This window comes from Sus scrofa, chromosome 4, assembly GCF_054392235.1.
Source record: "Sus scrofa isolate SSC_HxYL_T2T_F1_AM1 chromosome 4, Sscrofa_HxYL_maternal_Yorkshire_Landrace_v2.0, whole genome shotgun sequence".
Taxonomy (NCBI): Eukaryota; Metazoa; Chordata; class Mammalia; order Artiodactyla; family Suidae; genus Sus; species Sus scrofa.
The window spans coordinates 132,951,001-132,969,963 of NC_139386.1; the positions used below are offsets into that span (position 1 = coordinate 132,951,001).

Genomic DNA, 18,963 nt, shown 5'->3' on the forward strand with positions numbered 1-18,963 from the left:
AAGGGAACAAACTGAAAGAGGCTAAAGAGTTGGGAAGAGGCGCCAAACAGGATAGAAAAGGAAAGTAATTTCCAGTCATATCAGCTGATTTTCTAAAATGTGGCTTTATTACTTTTTAAAAAATACTGTTAATTTCTAAATATTTCGCAACCATATTTTAGTCAATGAATCATTCAGAAATTCTGGACTATTAAAAATATGTTCAGACAGTTCCTGTTCTGCTGCAGCGGAAATGAATCCAACTAGTATCCATGAGGATGCACGTTCAATCCCCGGCCTAGCTCGTGGGTCGGGATCTGGTGTCGCCACGAGCTGTGGAGCAGGTCACAGACTTGGCTCGGATCCCTATTTCCTGTGGCTGTGTAAGCCAGCAGCTGCAGCTCTGATTTGACCCCTAGCCTGGGAACTTTCATATGCCACAGGTATAGCCCCGGAAAGCAAAAATCAAACAACAACAACAACAAAAAAAAAACAAGGTTCAGCCATAAGATGGTGAAACCTAACAGAGTAAGTACAGTATTTGATACTGCCTTAGTATCAAATACTATTTACCAAGGATGTGCTGAATGTATGAAGTATCCTGTGCCAGGGGTTAAGATTACACACAGACAGATGGCAAAGTCCTCTTTAAATTCAGTTTTAATTTTTCAAAAAACACGATAAGAAGATGTGTTCCCAGGCTAGGGGCAAATCGGCGCTGCAGCAGTGGGTTTAAACCACAGCCACAGCAACGCTGGATCCAATCCATATCTGCGACCTACACCACAGTTCACAGCAACACTGGATCCTTAACCCACTGAGCGAGGCCAGGGATCAAACCTGTGTCCTCATGGATACTAGTTGGGTTTGCTACTGCTGAGCCATGATGGGAACTCCACCTGCAGGTTTTTAAAACACAGATAGAAGTAAAATACATTACAACAAGGATACAAAAGGGTGAAGTGGAAGAATCTGCAAATATTTCTTCATAAAATTCTTAACTGATTTAGAAGCAGAAGAGCATATTGAGATCACAGACGGTAGTAACTTCACTGTGCATCCTTGGTTCTCTGAAGGAAGCAACAAGCACACACATAGGCTCAACTGAAACACTGTCACAGGGCATGAAAGGGACCAAGAGAAGCATCTGCTCCATCAATTACTACACAGCACAGAAAATGAACCGAGGAAAAAGAGGAAATGCTGTTCAAACACCAAGAATGCAGAATTAAATACAGATCAAATAATAATATTAAAAGGACAGTTTTCTAAAGGGTAAAACAGAAACTTTTGAGGGTTGATATGTCAAAAGTTATCAAACTGTACACATCAAATACGTGCAGTTTATGTATATAAATTGAGCTAGTAAAACATTTAAGACCAACAGCTTCAAATAGATTTTCAGGTTAGATCAAAAGGAAAGAGACACCTATATGGTAACAAACTATTTCATGCAAAATAGAACTGTAAGGACAAACAGGTTGAAAACAAAAGGACAAATTTATTAGGTTACCTTAGGCATAAGAAAGATAGTATGGCTCTACTAGTCAGATAAAGTAAATTGTAAGTTTATTCTCAGAGATAAAAGGGAATTTTATAATGATAAAAGGGTCAGCTGTTGGGTAAGACATAAAACCAAATGTTGTCTGCTACTAATTAAAAATGAGACAAGACAGAGGAAAAAAAGGTAGGTAAAACTTGACAGAATTAAAGATGGTCTGCAACTGGCCCAACCATTTTGACACTTGGTTTCATAATGTTAAATTAAGAAAGCCAGGTTTTTGAAGAGATCTTGGCAGCTGAAACCAGAGAAATATGATTCATGTTTTGTGAAGAGGCTCATGGGAGCTTGCTGGTGGGAAGACTCCCCTTTGTAATGTGTGATGCTCATGAAAGCTCAAGCTTGTTTTAGTGTTTGCATCTTTGCCTCTGTGCCTCTGAAATGCCTCTGTACATCAATTAATGTTTGTCTTCAGGGAGAGAGACACTAAGCAACTTCAGGGACGCCATAAAGAATACACATATACACATTATGGGAGTCTCAGAAGGGGAGAAGAGGGAACATGGCAGAAGCAATCTATGAAGGAATAATGGCAGAAAACTTCCCAAATTTGATGAACTACATGAATCTACATATGTAGAGCTCAAAGAATCCAAGTAGAATAAATTCAAAAGAGATTACTATTCTGGGATGCATTATAATCAAATTGTGAAAAACCAAAAAGGGTAATCTTGAAAGTGCAAAAGAGAAGCAACTCAATACTTACAAAATATCCTCGGTAAGATTAAAAGTTGATTTTTCCTCAGAAACCATAAAGGCCAGAAGGGACTGGGATGATATTTTTTAAATGATGAAAGAAAAAAGCTTGTCAACCAGGAATTCTATATATGCAAAAAAAATGTCCTTCAAAAATGAAGAAATTAAGTCTCTTTTAGGCAGCATATAATTGGACAAAAATGAAGAACATGAGATTCCTAGATCAACAAAAGTTAAGGGAGTTTATCCCAGAAGAAATGCTAAAAATAAGTCATCCACTTTGAAATGAAAGGACACCACAGTAACTTGAAATCATAGAAAAAAGAACACTAGTAAAACTACACAGGTAAATAAAAAAGCCAGTATTGCTGTATTTTTGGTTTGTAACTCTTTCTTTCCTTTCTGATTTAAAAGATAAACACAAAACAGTAATTATAATCTAATATATAATACAATCTGCTAATGGGCGCACAATGTTTGAAGACATAATCCATGTCAACAAAAATATAAAGATGGGGGACTTCCTGATGTGGCGCAGTGTGGGTTAAGACTCCAACTGCGGTGGCTCTGGTCGCTGTGGAGGAACAGGTTTAATCCCCAGCCTGGTGCAGTGGGTTAAAGGATCTGGCATTGCTTGCAACTTGGATACAATCCCTGGCCCAGGTACTTCCATATGCTACGGGTAAGACCAATTTAAAAAAAAAGTATAGGGGCTGTGAAAAATCAGAAAATATAAATAAAAGCAGGTTAACTATAAAATATGTATATATTAGGAGGTATAGCTGTATAGGAGCAGTTTTTTGCAGGCTATTGAAGATAAGCTGGTATCAGTTTAAGCAAGATTGTTTTAAATTTAGGATGTTAACTAATCACCAGGGTTACCACTAAGAAAGCAATTAAAAAATATACAGAAAAAGAAACAAAGAGAGACTCAAAAAGGTAAACTAGAAAAATTCAACCAAACACAAAAGAAAGCAAAAGAATTCAGGAGAAAAAAGATTAAAATTTACAGAAAACAAATAGCAAAATGCTATTTTAGCAATGGCGTACCAAATAGCAAAATAGCTTACTTACTTAGAAGTAAGCCTTTTAATTGTAATAATAATGAATTTGGCTGGTGTTTCTCTCCTAGTTCCCAGGAGAGAGCTTCTAAACCTGTGTAATTTCCCCAGAAAGAGCAGTATCATGGCCGACTCCTCAGACCGCTGTGACCTGTGTTAACAAAGTGACCCGTGTTAGGCCCCTACAGTTCCAGGTCTGGGGCTGGCTACACCACAAAGACCAACTGCATGGGTAGAAAACTAGCGCTTTGAGCCACACATGAGCCTGACCTCCTGTCGTTCAGAAAGGGGTTGGCAGACTGGAGAGTGATTTCAATTGAATGGCCAGTGATTCATTCAATCACTCCTATGGAATAAAGCCACAAGAGAAAAAATGAATACTCACAGCTAAAGTGAGATTCCTGGCTGGGGACAGAAACTGCTGTACTGAGAGGATGATGCATGCTGAGAACAAGGAAACTTTATATGCGGTATCCTGCCAGATCTTTCCTCACGTGTCTCTTCTGACTGGTCCGAATTTGTAACTTTTATAGTGACACTGAAATTGTAAATTTAGAGCTTTCCTGAGTTCTGTGAGTTGTTCTATGGAACACTGAGTCTGAGGCAGGAGTGGGAACCCCCAAGCTTGCAGCTTATGTCTGAAGTGAGGGCCATCTTGTGGGGGACTATGCCATTACCCTATGAAATGTGACTTAACTGGGGAGTCAGCAACAGAACTGCAGTGCATCTTGTCAGTAATTTCCTTAAACATATATGGACTAAACTGTTAAAAGTTGAAAAGAGGTAGCGGCAGAATGGATTAAAAAAATAAATAACCAAAACCATTATCCAATTATATGCTGCCTAAAAATAGACTCATTTTAGACCCAAAGACACAAATCAATTGAAAGCAAAAGAACAGCAAAAGATATTCATTGCAAAAAATAACCAAAAGACAGTCAGGATGGCCAGATTAATATCAGACAAGATACTTATTTGATTTATTTATTTTGCCTTTTTAGGGCCACCCATGGCATATAGAGCTTCCCAGCCTAGGGGTCGAACTGGAGCTACAGCTGCTGGCCTACACCAAAGCCACAGCAACGCCAGATCCAAGTCCTGTCTGCAATCTACACCACAGCTCACAGCAACGCTGGATCCTTAACCCATTGAGCAAGGCCAGGGATTGAACCTGCATCCTCATGGATACTAGTCAGATTCATTTCCATGAGCTACAATGGGAACTCCTCAGACAAAATACTTTAAACCCAAAATTGTTACAACAAATAAATATTATATTTTTATAAAAGAGTCAATCCATTTAGAAGCTATAAAAATATAAACACATATGCACTTGACAACAGAGCCCAAAAAGTTATGAAGCAAAAATCCATGTAATTGAAAGGAGAAATAGGCAAGTCTATAAGAACAGCTGGAGACTTCACTCCCTCACTTTAAATAATGGACCTACTATGGGAGCTTCCGTCATGGCTCAGTGGAAACGAAATCTGACCAGCATCCATGAGGATGCAGATTCGATCCCTGGCCTTGTGTTAAGGATCCAGCATCCCCGTGACCTGTGGTGTAGGTCGAAGACACAGCTCGGATGTGGCATTGCTGTGGCTGTGGTGTAGGCCAGCAGCTGTAGCTCCAATTCGACCCCTAGCCTGGGAACCTCCATATGACAGAGGGGCGGCCCTAAAAAGACAAAAAAAAAAAAAAAAAAAAAAAAAATCTACTAGGATGGCAATAACAATTTTTTTAAAAAAGCAAAGTAACAAGCATTAGTGAAGATGTGTAGAAATTGGAACTGTCATGCTTTGCTGTTAGAATGTAAAATGATACGGCCACTGTGGAAAAAAGTCTGATGGTTGGTCCCTCAAAAATATAAAGATAAAATTACCACAGGACCTAGTAATTATACATCTAGGTATATTCACAGAATAGTTGAAAACAGGTGTTCAAACAAAAACTGGCACACAAATATTCACAGAAACACTATGCACAACAGTCCAAAGGTGGAAACAACCTGAATGTCCATCAACTGATGGACAGGTAAATAAAATCTGATACATACCCACACAACAGAATATTATTTAGCCAAATAAAGGAATCAAGTATTGATACATGTTACATTAAGAATGAACCTTGGAGTTCCCGTCGTGGCGCAGTGGTTAACGAATCCGACTAGGAACCATGAGGTTGCGGGTTCGGTCCCTGCCCTTGCTCAGTGGGTTGACGATCCGGAGTTGCCGTGAGCTGTGGTGTAGGTTGCAGACGCGGCTCGGATCCCGCGTTGCTGTGGCTCTGGCGTAGGCCGGTGGTTACAGCTTCGATTCAACCCCTAGCCTGGGAACCTCCATATGCCGCGGGAGCGGCCCAAGAAATAGCAACAACAACAACAACAAAAAAAAGACAAAAAGACAAAAAAAAAAAAAAAAAAAAAAAAAAGAATGAACCTTGAAAACAGCACACAAAATGAAAGAAGCCAGACACAGAACGCCACAAAATACATAATTTCATTCATAGGAAACACCTATAAGAGACAAATCTATAGAGAGATTGGAAGCCAAGCACGATTACCAGGGACTGAGGGAAAAGCAGCGTGGGGAGTGACAGCTTCACGGGTACTGGGCTCCTTCGGGGGTGGTGAAACACCCCGGAACTACGAGTGGTGACAGTTACACAGCAGTGCGGATATACTAAACGCCTCTCAAGTGCATGTTTTAAAATGGCTAAAATAATAAGTTTTGTTATGTACAGCTTACCACAACACTTAAAAAATCTGTGCACATATACTTTTATTCATTGATTAAACCAGAAGCAAATACAGATAAAAAAATCCACCAAAAAAAAAAAAAAAACAAACTCAGGAGGACGTGTGCTACGCACCTGTTAGTGCTGCTGGTTTGGAGAGTGTACTGTACTGGTTCTGTGCAGATATCACACTCTGACGTGGACTCAGAGTTGGCGACGCAACGAGGGAGAGCTCCTCAATAATAACACTGCTTTTAGGGTGATTCTTGGGAAGCTCATTTAACCTTTGCTCTAATGAGTACTTTAAAAGGTCCAACTTCTGACTGGATTCATTAAATCTTGCTTGAGCCTTAAACAGGAAAGAGACAATGTTGTCACTGAAACAGTCATATACTTTGAATAATGTAGTAAGTTAAAATTTTTATTTAAAATTACTTCTGAAAGTGCTTTTCTGTCTGTCACTTTTCCTGAGCCAAGTAATTTCATTACGTTCTTTGCACCTTCTGCTACTGCAAACTCTATCCTAAAATGATGCCTTAATTCTTCCATTCGAAGTTCAAGAGGACTTATGACAGGTTTGGCTAGAGGGAGACAAAAAAACAAAAAAAAATAAAAAAAACAAAACTTAATTGAACCATCAACTTTCTAATATGTAATGATTAAAATTCAAGAAAAAGAAATGAAAACTTGTAACATTGACAGTCCCTGAAAGTCATAAACACTGAAGTAATTCTCAGTAGACACAATGTTAAAACACAGAACCTCTCATTTTAGCTACCGAACTCATAGATAAGAACTCAAGATTTAAAAAACACACACACACACAACATAATGCTTCCCCCTCCTTAATTTTGAACCACTGCTTCTTTCCTATATAAAGTGTATTTAGTACCATATATACCCCTAATAATAAGAATGACAATTTATCTCTGTTCCATCACCATTATCAAAAGCCAATTCATTGGTCTGGACTGCCTGAAGAATCTGCATTCGTATCACTTCTATTTTTGTCTTGCTGTCTTGGAGCAGTTGCTGAGCTGTGCCATGGAGTTTCCGATCCTATTAAAAATAAGTTTGAAAAGGTAAGCAGATAAACAGACAAATAAAACATTTTTATAACTTCTAAATAAGACCAAATGATATCAGCAAGTGAAAAACAGGGCCAAAAGAATACTGTAAGCACTATAATATATATACTTACAGATACATTTATTTTAAAAAGCCATCAAACTGATGACATGGTGATAACTAAGAAAAATAACTCCATCAGTTGAAAAGTTAGGGAGTAAATTACAGTGAATAAACTTCCCTCAAGTCTTGAGATGTCAGGAAAGGTCCTAAATTAAATGAAACAATGTTACTGTCCTACTTCCCAGTTTAGCTTCTGTAACACTGAATCACAAGACACTTCATGTTTCAGAAACTGTGGTGGGCAAAATAACACCTCATCCAAAGATGTCCATATCCTCATCTCTAAAACCTTGTGAATACGTTGCCTTACATGTCAAAGGAGAATTAAGACAGCAGATGGAATTAAGGGTGTTAATCACCTTAAACTACAGAGATTATCCTGGACTTTCCAGGTGGGCCAAAGGCTATAATCGCAAGGGTCCTTAAATGTAGAAAAGGAAGGCAGAAGAGGTCACATGAGAAGAACTGGAGCCACTGCTTTTGGCTTCAAAGACAGAGGAAGAGGGCCCTAAGCAAGAAATACGGGCAGGCTCTAGAAGCTGCAAAGAACAAGGAAACGAATTTTCTCCTACATCCTCCAAAATGTGAAATCCATTCCAGGCTTCTCAATTATAAAACTGTAACATAAGGAGTCCCCTGGTGGCTTAGCAGTTAAGGACTTGGCATTGTCACTGTGGTGGCTCAGGTTTGATCCCTGGCCCAGGAACTTCCACATGCCGCAGCTGTAGCCAAAAAGTAAACAAACTATAACATAATAAATTTGTGTTGTTTTAAGCCACTAAATTTATGAAAATTTATTACAGCAGCCACAGAAAACTACTACAGGAATTCTTCAAAAGTTTCATGAAACAAGTAACCGAAGTTAATGTAATCTTCTACTTATTTTAGTTGTCAAAGGCGTCAATCCACAAAAAAGGAAATAATAAGGAAAACTAAGCATCAAGTTAGGAAGCACTTATTTACAAGAAAGACCATTTTTTTTGCATATTATTTAAGCGCCTCTACTGTTTTCACTGAGGCAGTCAGTATTAATTTGGAAATAAAATAGCATACAGTCAAATCTATCTTTTCCAGGAGACTCAAAACTAGAACCGAGACAAGCATCAGAGGTGCAGCATCATTTCGACACGTCAAACGCACACACAACATACCATGACATTGAAGAAAGGGGAGGATGAAGATATGTGTGATGGGAGAGACAACAGAGCAAGGAAAAAAAAGTGAGCAGAAATATATCATGATAAACACCAAACTAGGTTACTATATAGTGGAGAAAAAGGCAGTTAGCAAATTTATGAATTTTTCTTTTCTCTCATCCTCCCAAGGTCAGTCATTTACGGAAGAACTTTGGTCAGATTTCATTCTTTATTAAATAAAATATTTAGATCTCACATTAAGGAGTTGGGCTTAGTTTACTACGTCCTTTAAATATCCATTTACAATATGAAGTGTGTAAATATACACACAATACTTTTTTTAAATTATGCTTTACGGATTCAAGCTTGAATTTGGTCTTTGTCTATGACTCATTATATGCACTTTTATGAACAGACCTATTTACTTTACAAATTTAAAATGAAAACACTTCTTAATTCTTCCTGCTATCCAATATTAGGAACATCAGACAAAGTGAAGATCTGAAATAAATTTTCTGTTTCTTTGAGACCAGATCAGAGTAAGAGGAAAAAAAAAACAGTGTTTCAAAACTCCTAATTTAATAGGACAAATAGGTTTCTTGAAGAAATTATATAAACAGGATACCACTCTAAAATACAGACCTTTTGTAAGCATTAAACTAAAATTATACACCTAGTACATGACTGGCATTAAATATTCTTTTAGAGGAATAAAAATAATGATTCTTACTTTAATGAAGTTTTAATATAAAAGTATAAATATTAAGTATTTATATAATACTATGCTTTTCAATTAAGCTACTTCCTATTTTGTTACTGTGTGAAAAGACAATAATTCTGTCATTTAACTTCTTTAGAAATATCTTTCTTAACTATTTCAATTCAACATGCAAAGAAAAGCATTTGCATTTCATTTTAAAAAGTGATTTTTTTTTCCACACAGATTTCTGGAAGATCTGCACAGATGTTTAAGCATGATAAAGGCTTTTAAAACTGACATTGGATGTGACCTATCAACGGTAATTTACAGTTACCACATGTCAATCTTATGCCTTCCACCACTCGATGAACTTTTATTGTCAGTTTTATGCATTCAGGCATTCAACATATTTCTTACTGAGAACCTCATATGTTCAAGGCAAGAGAAAAGGTAGATCCAAATATATGAAATGGTTTATATATTAGAGAAATACTTGCTTTTATGCTCCGACTTTTTTTTTTTTTTTGTCTTTTTGCCATTTATTGGGCTGCTCTCACGACATGTGGAGTTCCCAGACTAGGGGTCTAATCGGAGCTGTAGCCACCGGCCTACACTAGAGCCACGGCAACACGGGATCCGAGCCGCGTCTGCAACATACACCACGGCTCACGGCAATGCCGGATCTTTAACCCACTGAGCGAGGCCAGGGATCAAACCTGCAACCTCATGGTTCCTAGTCAGATTCATTAACCACTGTGCCACGACGGGAACTCCTTATGCTCTGACTTTGAGAGGATTTTTACACATATAGGTTGAACCAGATGAATATGCCAACATGTGACTGATTTTGAATTAAAAAAACAGCAATTTTATATGATTCACCTTAACAAAGTAATTAGCTATTAATAGTAATTAGCATTCTACATTCTACAAATGGTTATATTTCACATGTACAGTATTTTACAATTATAAATAAAAATAAAAGTTCCCATCGTGGCTCAGTGGTTAACGAATCCGACTAAGAACCATGAGGTTGTGGGTTCAATCCCTGGCCTTGCTCAGTGGGTTAAGGATCTGGTGTTGACGTGAGCTGTGGTGTAGGTTGCAGATGCGGCTTGGATACTGCGTTGCTGTGGCTGTGGCATAGGCTTGGCAGCTCTAGCTCTGATTAGACCCCTAGCCTGGGAACCTCCATATGCCGTGGGTGCGGCCCTGGAAAAGGCAAAAAGACAAAAACAAAATAAATAAATAATACATTTAATATTTTCAAATTAATTTTATGTTACAAAAATAACTTATTTTACAAGTCATAGTGCAATAATGGAACAGGTAAACTACACTATACAGACAGCTTGCGGAAATGAATAAACTGGAGTTCCCATGTGGTTCAACGGGTTGAAGATCCGGCACTGTCACTGTTATGGCTCTGGTTGCTGCTTTAATGTGGGGTCGATCCCTGGTCCAGGAACTTCTGCATGCCAGGGTGTGGCCAAAAATATAATTAAGTAAATAAACAAACAAGCCAATCATTACCTTTATTTTTCCACTACGTATTTATGGATTACTTTGCATGAGGTAAATGTTGTCACATCTAGTAAAAAATACAAAAGTTAATCAGGTAGAATGCTACCCTATAAAACTTAGAGTTTGAAGAATACAGATAATTATTGTATGTATCAAAATTTAAAAGTAGTCAAAGAAAAATTCAAAGGAAGATGATTATCAATTTTAGCTGAGGAATCCAGAAAAGGTTTTGTGAGCTGTTAATATAAATAAGATTGGAATGTGTCAAGTTTGGAAGATAAAGGAAAAGGAGGCCTGGATAGACAGGTACTTTCAAATGAGGGAAAGAAAAGTCTTAGAAACATTTTTAAAAAGAAAAAAAAAAAAAGTGCTCGAGGTTAAAAAGAACCCTGGATATTAATAAGTAGCTTGGTTTGTCATCTGAATCCATGAACAGGAATCATATCTTGAATATGTCTTATCAAACCCTCAGAGATTACTCTGAAAACCAAAGGTACTTAAGAGCCACGAGATTTACATTCTAATGTTGAAAATAAGCAATTGTGTAAATTATTACTTCAGGGAGTGGTAATGCAGTGAACAGGATTATTTTACACAGGATGACAACGAAGGGCTTGGTGAAGTGGTAGTTTTCTGAGCAGATTCTGTAATGAAGTGAGAAAGCCATCCAAGCGCTTGGGAGAAGATCTATCCAGGCAGAGACAGTGAATGCAAAGCTCCTGAGGTAAAAGTGGGCTTGCTCTGCCTGTTGGATAAAGAAGCCAATAAAGCTAGAGTATAATCAGAGAGTTTTAGAAAATAAGATGGGGGGTGGGCGGTAAATCGTGTGTGAATGTGCACAATCGCAGTTAAAAACTCTGGATTTTGTTCTAAAGTTGTTAGGAAGTCACTGGAGGATTTTGAACAAGAGTGTGAAAATATCTGATGTGCATTTTGAAAGGACACCTCTGGGTATATAACACGTTCTCGGGTAGTAATCTTATCACACAGAATCCCATAACCAGAGCTCTGAAGAGGACTGGACTGCCAAGCGGCATTAATCATGCCTATCCCTAAATCTGCTCCTCATGAACTCCCCATCGTCGTGAAGGACACCACCATTCATCAGTCTGTGCACATAACCAATCCAAGAATCATCTTCGATTCTTTCTTCTTCCTCATATCCAGAGACCACATATTTATTCTGCCAAAACTGCCTGATTCTGTCTTCTTTGCTTTCATTGCTGTTACAAGAGGCAGGAAGCACGTTTACCCTGGACCACTACAAAAGCCTACTGAAGCCTGCTCCTGTAGACTTGACCCTCTCTCACTAATTCTTCGAGTCTGAGGAAAATGGATGTGAACTTTCTAAACTTCAATCTGATCATGTATTTTCTCTGCTAAAAGTCTTTCAGTAAAGCCATATAGCTTATACGATATCTGGGCTTATATCTCAATGGTTACTATCAGAAGTGCATCCTACCTGCCTACCCTCAGGTATGCCAGATACAAAACTCAGCAAAAGCTTCTGCTGTAGCCACAAGCAGGCACTTCCATACCTTAGAGCAAGCCTCTTCATTCCACAGTTCCTTACCCGGCATCTCTGTGTTTACCCATATCACCAACTCTACAAAGGAATTCCTTCTCTCTCTCTTTTTTTTTTTTTTTTTTTTTTTGTCTTTTCTAGGGCCGCACCTGCAGCATATGGAGGTTCCCAGGCTAGGGGTCTAATCAGGGCTGTAGCTGCCGGCCTACACCAGAGGCACAGCAACGTGGGATCCAAGCCGCATTGGTGACCTACACCACAGCTCATGGCAACGCCAGATCCTTAACCCACTGAGCAAGGCCAGGGATCAAACCTGCAACCTCATGGTTCCTAGCTGGATTCGTTAACTACTGAGCTATGACGGGAACTCCAATAATTCCTTCTTAAACTCCAAATCATCCTTCAGATCTTACATTAAGACTTCAATTATTTCTTCTGGCAGTTAAGTGATTCTTCTCCACTGTGCTTCTTAAGTAACTTGCACACATCAATATTATATATTTTTATTATTTACATGTGAGATCTGCTTTTTAGACAGTGGGTTTCTTGAAAGCAAGATGTTATGTGAGTACCTACTACATATGAGGCACCATCTTTATTATATTCATACTTCAGAACCCAGCATAATAGTTATCAAACTGTTAAGTCCTTAATAAATAAATATCCCCCCTAACTTCAATTTACAATTTTCCTTCGTCTCCTAAAAATACACTTTGTCCCTTTGAAAGGTTTAAAGATGAGAGACTGTGTCTGGTAATATGCTTGGACCTCCACTTGACCCTTCTCAAGTTAATGAATCTCCAAATTTAAAATAAAAGGCTACTGTAAATCATCTATTTGTTTTAGCAGGCTCCTTACAGCCCTGTTCATTTTGGACCTGTGGTTATTCTAAGGCATCTGATTTACTTTTAATACATCCATAAACCTGTTAAATTTGGGGAGGGAGACTGGTTAGAGACCAGTTTAAGAATATGGTGAAACTTAAGGCCCTCTTATTTATCTGTCTATTAACACGCACATTCATTTTGCCTGTAACTTCAAAGGGTTCACGAACCTCTCAATCTAATCCATCAATTCTAGGTTAAAAACCTTGCTCTAGAGGGTGTTTTAATTTTAAAACACTTGGCATAATGTGATGCATTCACAATTCCAAGAACACAGCATCCGCCTTAGAAAAAGAAAAAACTCCAGAATAACATTTGATACAAATTAAACAAGTAAAAAAACCCCTAGGAGTCCCCAATGAGGCGCAGCAGAAACAAACCCGACTAGGATCCACGTGGATGCGGGTCCAATCCTTGGCCTCGCTCCGTGGGTCAAGGATCCAGCATTGCCATGAGCTGTGGTGCAGGTTGCAGACACAGCTCGGATCCCATGTTGCTGTGGCTGTGATGTAGGCCGGCAGCTGTAGCTCTGATTCAACCCCTAGCCTGGGAACTTCTATTTGCTGCAGGTGCAGCCCTAAAAAAACAAGCAACAAAAACCAAAACCCACCTCTACCATGCCAGAATAAATGCTCAAAGTTAGGGAGGCAGAATACCATCAAGGATCATGCCATGTATATAATACATCAAGCAGGAACAAATACATGTCTCTAGAAATAATTTGGAAATTCTTTTGAAATATGGCATACAATCCAACTAGTTCTTATAACTAAGCTTAAACATATTATTTATAACATACACATATTTGCCTCTTTGCAGCATCTTCACCAATTTCATTTGGGTGAGTAGGCAGGATACCTGGCTCCAAGGATTCCCACTGTTCCCTTCCCTCCACCCCGTTCCAAATTCTTCCTGAACTAAAAAAAAAAATCTTTTATTCTGAAATCATTTAGGAAATGTCTATTATTACACGGAAGAAACTGATCTGCAGAGACAAAAATCTTTAAGATAAGCGATTGAAAGTAGAAGGTAGATTTTTATAATAAATCCACCTCTCCAAGACTTTTAGAAATTATGAAACTATTGAACCTTAGTTTGGAAAGAACCTTATCTGACTCGAGTTTAGTCATTCCTACCACTTTTTCTCCCATGTTATACCTCAGGACAAGGATACTGCCCCATGAGTAACAACTGCTCCCATAACAGTGATTTTCAATTAGGAGTTACACGCCCACATGCGATCCCCCAGGAACCAAAGATATCATCCCAACAGTCACCAGTGATAGAACCGCATCTCTTCTCATTCGTCCTTTCTTAAAGACCTGCATGTGGTGACGGAAAACTCACCAGAGCCCACATGTTTTAAAACAAGTTTGTTGTTTTGGAATAATTCTAGATGTATAGAAAAGTTACAAACATGGAGAGCTCAGACAATTTTACCCATCAATTTTTTCATTGATTGGTCTTGGTAGAAATAAGCAATTTTTAAAATTTACTTTAGAAATCTTTTATTTTCAACTTGTGTTATTGCCAATACTTAGAAATTTGGAGGCTAGAATGGCCTCAGAAATCACAATACAGTGCTTCAACAGCAAAATCACCAAAAAACACAAAAACACAAAGAATGCAGTCCTAAACAGACCGTGAAAAGGTACTTGTTCACAGTGGAAGAGAGCACACCCGAAGACGGTCCTCTTCCTCCTCGGCTTGAACACCTGCATCGGATGACTCAGATTTTTACCAACTGCGCACTGCCCACGACTGGCTGTGACAGTGCCATTGAGCACTATGCTGAGTTTCAAATCAACACCAGCAGGCAGGCTAACTTACAAACGCGGAATCTGTGGGTAATGGCGACTGACTCTACACACCGACACCGATTTACTGTACTTACCTTAGAAGATCCATTTGAATACATCTGTATCATGTTCTCCGCACCCTGCTTTACTTTAAGTTCTATATCCAGTTGTTTTTGTAAGGCCATCAGTCTATTATTGCTGGTGGAACAACGGGGGTCACTACTGGGAGTATCTGGAGTCCTTGGACAATCTGTAAATGAAACGGCAGATTAAAAATTATTTACTAAGCTGCTGCTTAAGATTGGCAGCTGATATTTTCAAAAAAATAAAGAATTATAAGGTTTGAGACAAACTTGAAGTCACTTAAATGGAATCACCTTATGCGTACAGATAACACGAGAGCTCAAGACACGAAAACATGCAAGGAGAACTGCAGGACCACCTGATAGAGACGCCATAAAAGTGACGACACTGAGTCTAAAACTGAGTTGGGGAGTTCCCGTTGTGGCGCAGTGGAAACGAATCCGACTAGTATCCATGAGGTTGCAGGTTCAATCCCTGCCTCGCTCAGTGGGTTAAGGATCCAGTGTTGCCATGAGCTTTGGTGTAGGTCGCAGACACGGATTGGATCCCGAGCTGCTGTGGCTGTGGTGTAGGCCAGCAGCTGTGGCTCTGATTTGACGCCTAGCCTGGGAACCTCCATGTGCCACATGTACGGCCCCAAAAGGCAAAAAAATAAATAAAAAATAAAAGACGAAACTGAGTTAGATCACTGCCCAAAATTTTTCCAACACTAATTACTTTAAAATTAAATCAAATCAACTTGACTAGTCTATTCAACAATTAAACTAAATTCCCTACCTATTAGCTGATGTGTTAGAGATGAAAGCATACTCTAACATTACACAAATTCTACTAAAGTAATTCTCTGTAAATAGGACAAAGGGTACTTCAAATACAATGCCAGCATTAATTCATAGTAACCTAAATGTATGCATAAAAGCCTTAACAATTTATTTTCTACTATGATGACAGGGGCTGTAGGAAGGCTAAAAATTCAAGTCCACTGCTTCTCATAAAACATACTGTGGTGCTTCTATTTTGGGAAAAAACAAAAACAAAACCAAAAAGCTCCAAATAAAACATTTAATCATTTCAACAATCTATTATTATTGTTGAAATACTTCTAATAATTCTACCATCTATCTAAAATTCTTCATATTCAAATTCATTATTTTATGTTTTATCCACACCAGGTCCCTTACTTATTAAAAAAAAAAAAAAAAAGAAGATTAGGGTACTAGAGCTGAATTAGTTATAAGTAACTTGGAAATTACCAGAAATTGCCTAAATTGCAAGGCACTTAACTTTTGTGCTTCAGGGTCCCCTTCTCTCATCTGCAATAAAAAAATGAAATGACTAACCAATTTTAATTAATATGTTTTATATTTGGTTTTATATTTCTTTTAAAAAATTACTAGTTCAAAAACATTTAAATATAATTTGTTAATTTACTTAGACATACAGTTGCTATGCGAGATACTTACATAAAATAATACCATTTTATCATTTACATACACTTTATAAAGTGTAAGTCCTGATCTAAGTGCTTTATTGACTCATTAATCTCACGACATGAGTATCACGCCTTATTACAGAAGAGAAAATTAGGGTACAGGGAGGTTAAGAAGCTTGCCCAAGGTCATACAGCTGGTAAGTCAGTTCTGTTCCAAAGTCTAGCTTAATAATGGCTGTGCCATGCTGCCTGTGCCATTTACAGGCCTTGTAAACAGCCACACTAGACTGTGCATGTGCGTGTACCCTCACATATATGGCGGTATAATTACACACACGCAAATATGTGTATGCACACATATTAAGTCTTAAAATAACCTTTGAACAGATATTATCTACTTTCACACATCAGGAAATAGGTAAAGCTACACAGCTATTAACTAGGATTCATGTTCAAAACACGTTTCTATTGTAACAAATTCCTCAAATTACAAATGAGCTTCTAGAAAGGCTGATTGTTGTAAAAGTGACATATTCTTATAGAAAACTGATATAAATGGGAGATACATTTTCAATCACGCACACAAAAGAACTACTTGATGCATTGCTCTGGAGAGAATATCTGCCCCCCACAATTCTCATGATGAAGCTCTAATGTGTGGGTACTTGGACGTGAGGCCTTTGGAAGGTAATTAGGTTGCAGGGCGAGGCCGTGGTGAGAAGCCGCTGTCTGCGAGCCAGCAGGAGGGCAAATCACCAGGACTGTGACCGCGCGGCACCTGGATTTCAGAGTCTGCGGCCTCCAGAACTAGGAGAAATAAATCTCTGTTGTTTGGGCCAGCCAGCCTATGGTGTTTTGTTAAAGCAGCCTAAGCTAGGACATACAGATATTTACACACACACACACACAGACACTACAGTGGTCGTGCCTGGGTTTGAATCTCAGTTTCTGCACTTAACCAGTACCAACCATGTGACACGGAATGATTTACTCAGCAGTTCAGTGCTGCATTCCCCTCGGTTGATAAATAGAGGAAGTAGCATCTACCCCACTGGATTATTGTGATTAAATATGAGTAAAAAGCTTAGAAAGGGCACGCTGCACAGTAAATATTCAATAAACATTAACTAGCAGTGGTCACGGCACAAGTGCCAAGGTCTCCGTTGAGCCCACAGGTGGACTGCACATTACAGCAGAGACTAAAACGTGTACTCAGACCTGTGAGCAGCTTGGTTTTCCAACCCCCTCCTTCCTGATTTTTTTTTTTTTTAAACAAATGACACAACATTCTTGGGGGAAACTGATCACACAAAATTTGATATATAAAGTTAATTTATAGCAAGCACATTTTAAAAGCAGGCCTTCAGTTGAGAAAGTATGGAAATGTGTTGTCTGCAAAACACTTGATGGTGTTGAGCCTAGGATGCGAAAAAGAAAAGATTCTTGCCTAAACATTTAAACAACTGCCTACGAAAGAAGTCGTCCATTTATTATCTTCTCATGGGGAAAAGAATTAGAGCCACGGGGTAAAGGTGAGATCAAAATTTTCATCATAGGATAAAGAGGAATTCCTTACATTTTGAGTTATCTAACAGTAAACTGGTTTGCCTTAAAATGTAATAAAATGCCTCCTCTCTGGAGGCGTTGACACAGACACTAGATTACAATCTGTTAAAGACACGTATTAGAAATTCTTGCACATCAAAGCAGGTTTTCTAAGACACTGAAGTAGCCATCGATTCTATCAGTCTATGACAGAATCATATTACACTACGATATTATAGTATTACAATAATACTGTAATATTGTAATATCTAACACTTTTCATGGAAAAGTATGTCCTCAGTTTTAATTAGAATTTTAAGAACATAAGAAATAATGATTAAGAGTCTGGGCTCTTGAGGTCAGAATACCTGGGTTAATATCCTGTGACTGTTACTTACTGGTGTGTGGTTTTGATGTGGTTTTGATCAAGTACTTAATATCTCTGTGTTGAAGTTATCTAACCACAAATTTGGGGATTACTGTGACGATAAAGCCTGTATAGTGTTTATGCCAAAGTGTAGGGCTCAATAAAATTACACATCAGAACTCTGTTAAGCAGCTGTTATTTCTACCATCTAATCTTCAACTCACAAAGGTTTGTAACATAATCTCACTTAACAAATTTAAAAAAGCAAACTCGGGGAAGTTAAGTAATTTGCAAAAATCACAAAAATATGCCAAACCAGAAATTTAACTTTAGATATGTCTTGTTTTAAAAGCCCACTTTTTACTTATTTAGAAATCAGAGAAACACTTTGCTGTCTTCCTTAGAGCTCACCTATTATCCCTTTTAGCCTGCTACTTTACTTTTCTCTAGTTTTGTCTTTTTTAAAATATATGTATTTTTATATAATTTTTAAAAGGTTACGTTTCATTTACAGTTATTACAAAATATTGGCTCATTCCCTGTGCTGCATGGTAAGGATGTAAGGCTATAGCACTCCCAAGAGTGCACAGCATCCACATCCCAACATCTAGGTTGCCCTCCCCCCATCCCACTAGAGAGAACCACTAGTTTGTTCTGTGAGTCTGCTTCTTTTATGTCATATTTACTAGTTTTTCGTATTTTTAAGATTCCACATATAAGCAATATTATTTATTGCTTTTAGT

The 18,963-nt window shown here is 38.2% G+C and overlaps 1 protein-coding gene across 18 annotated transcripts in view; it reads right to left on the reverse strand.

Annotated features, from left to right (window-relative positions):
- Nucleotides 1–18,963, reverse strand: part of PKN2 (protein kinase N2) — a 128,794-nt gene that overhangs the window by 43,080 nt on the left and 66,751 nt on the right. For 11 of the 18 annotated variants that reach the window (XR_014844851.1, XR_014844849.1, XR_014844850.1 and 8 more), the window contains 4 exons: nt 14,888–15,042; nt 6,975–7,092; nt 6,469–6,614; nt 6,169–6,382 (listed from right to left, as the gene is read on the reverse strand). Coding sequence is in view for 13 of the 18 variants with exons in the window: in XM_021090337.2 (XP_020945996.1) it covers nt 6,169–6,382; nt 6,469–6,614; nt 6,975–7,092; nt 14,888–15,042 (633 nt within the window). In the remaining 5 variants the exon portion in view is untranslated. Of the gene's footprint in view, nt 1–6,168; nt 6,383–6,468; nt 6,615–6,974; nt 7,093–14,887; nt 15,043–16,155; nt 16,190–18,963 lie in introns of all 18 variants that reach the window. The other 7 variants (XR_014844852.1, XM_085024105.1, XM_085024106.1 and 4 more) reach the window with 2 other exon arrangements.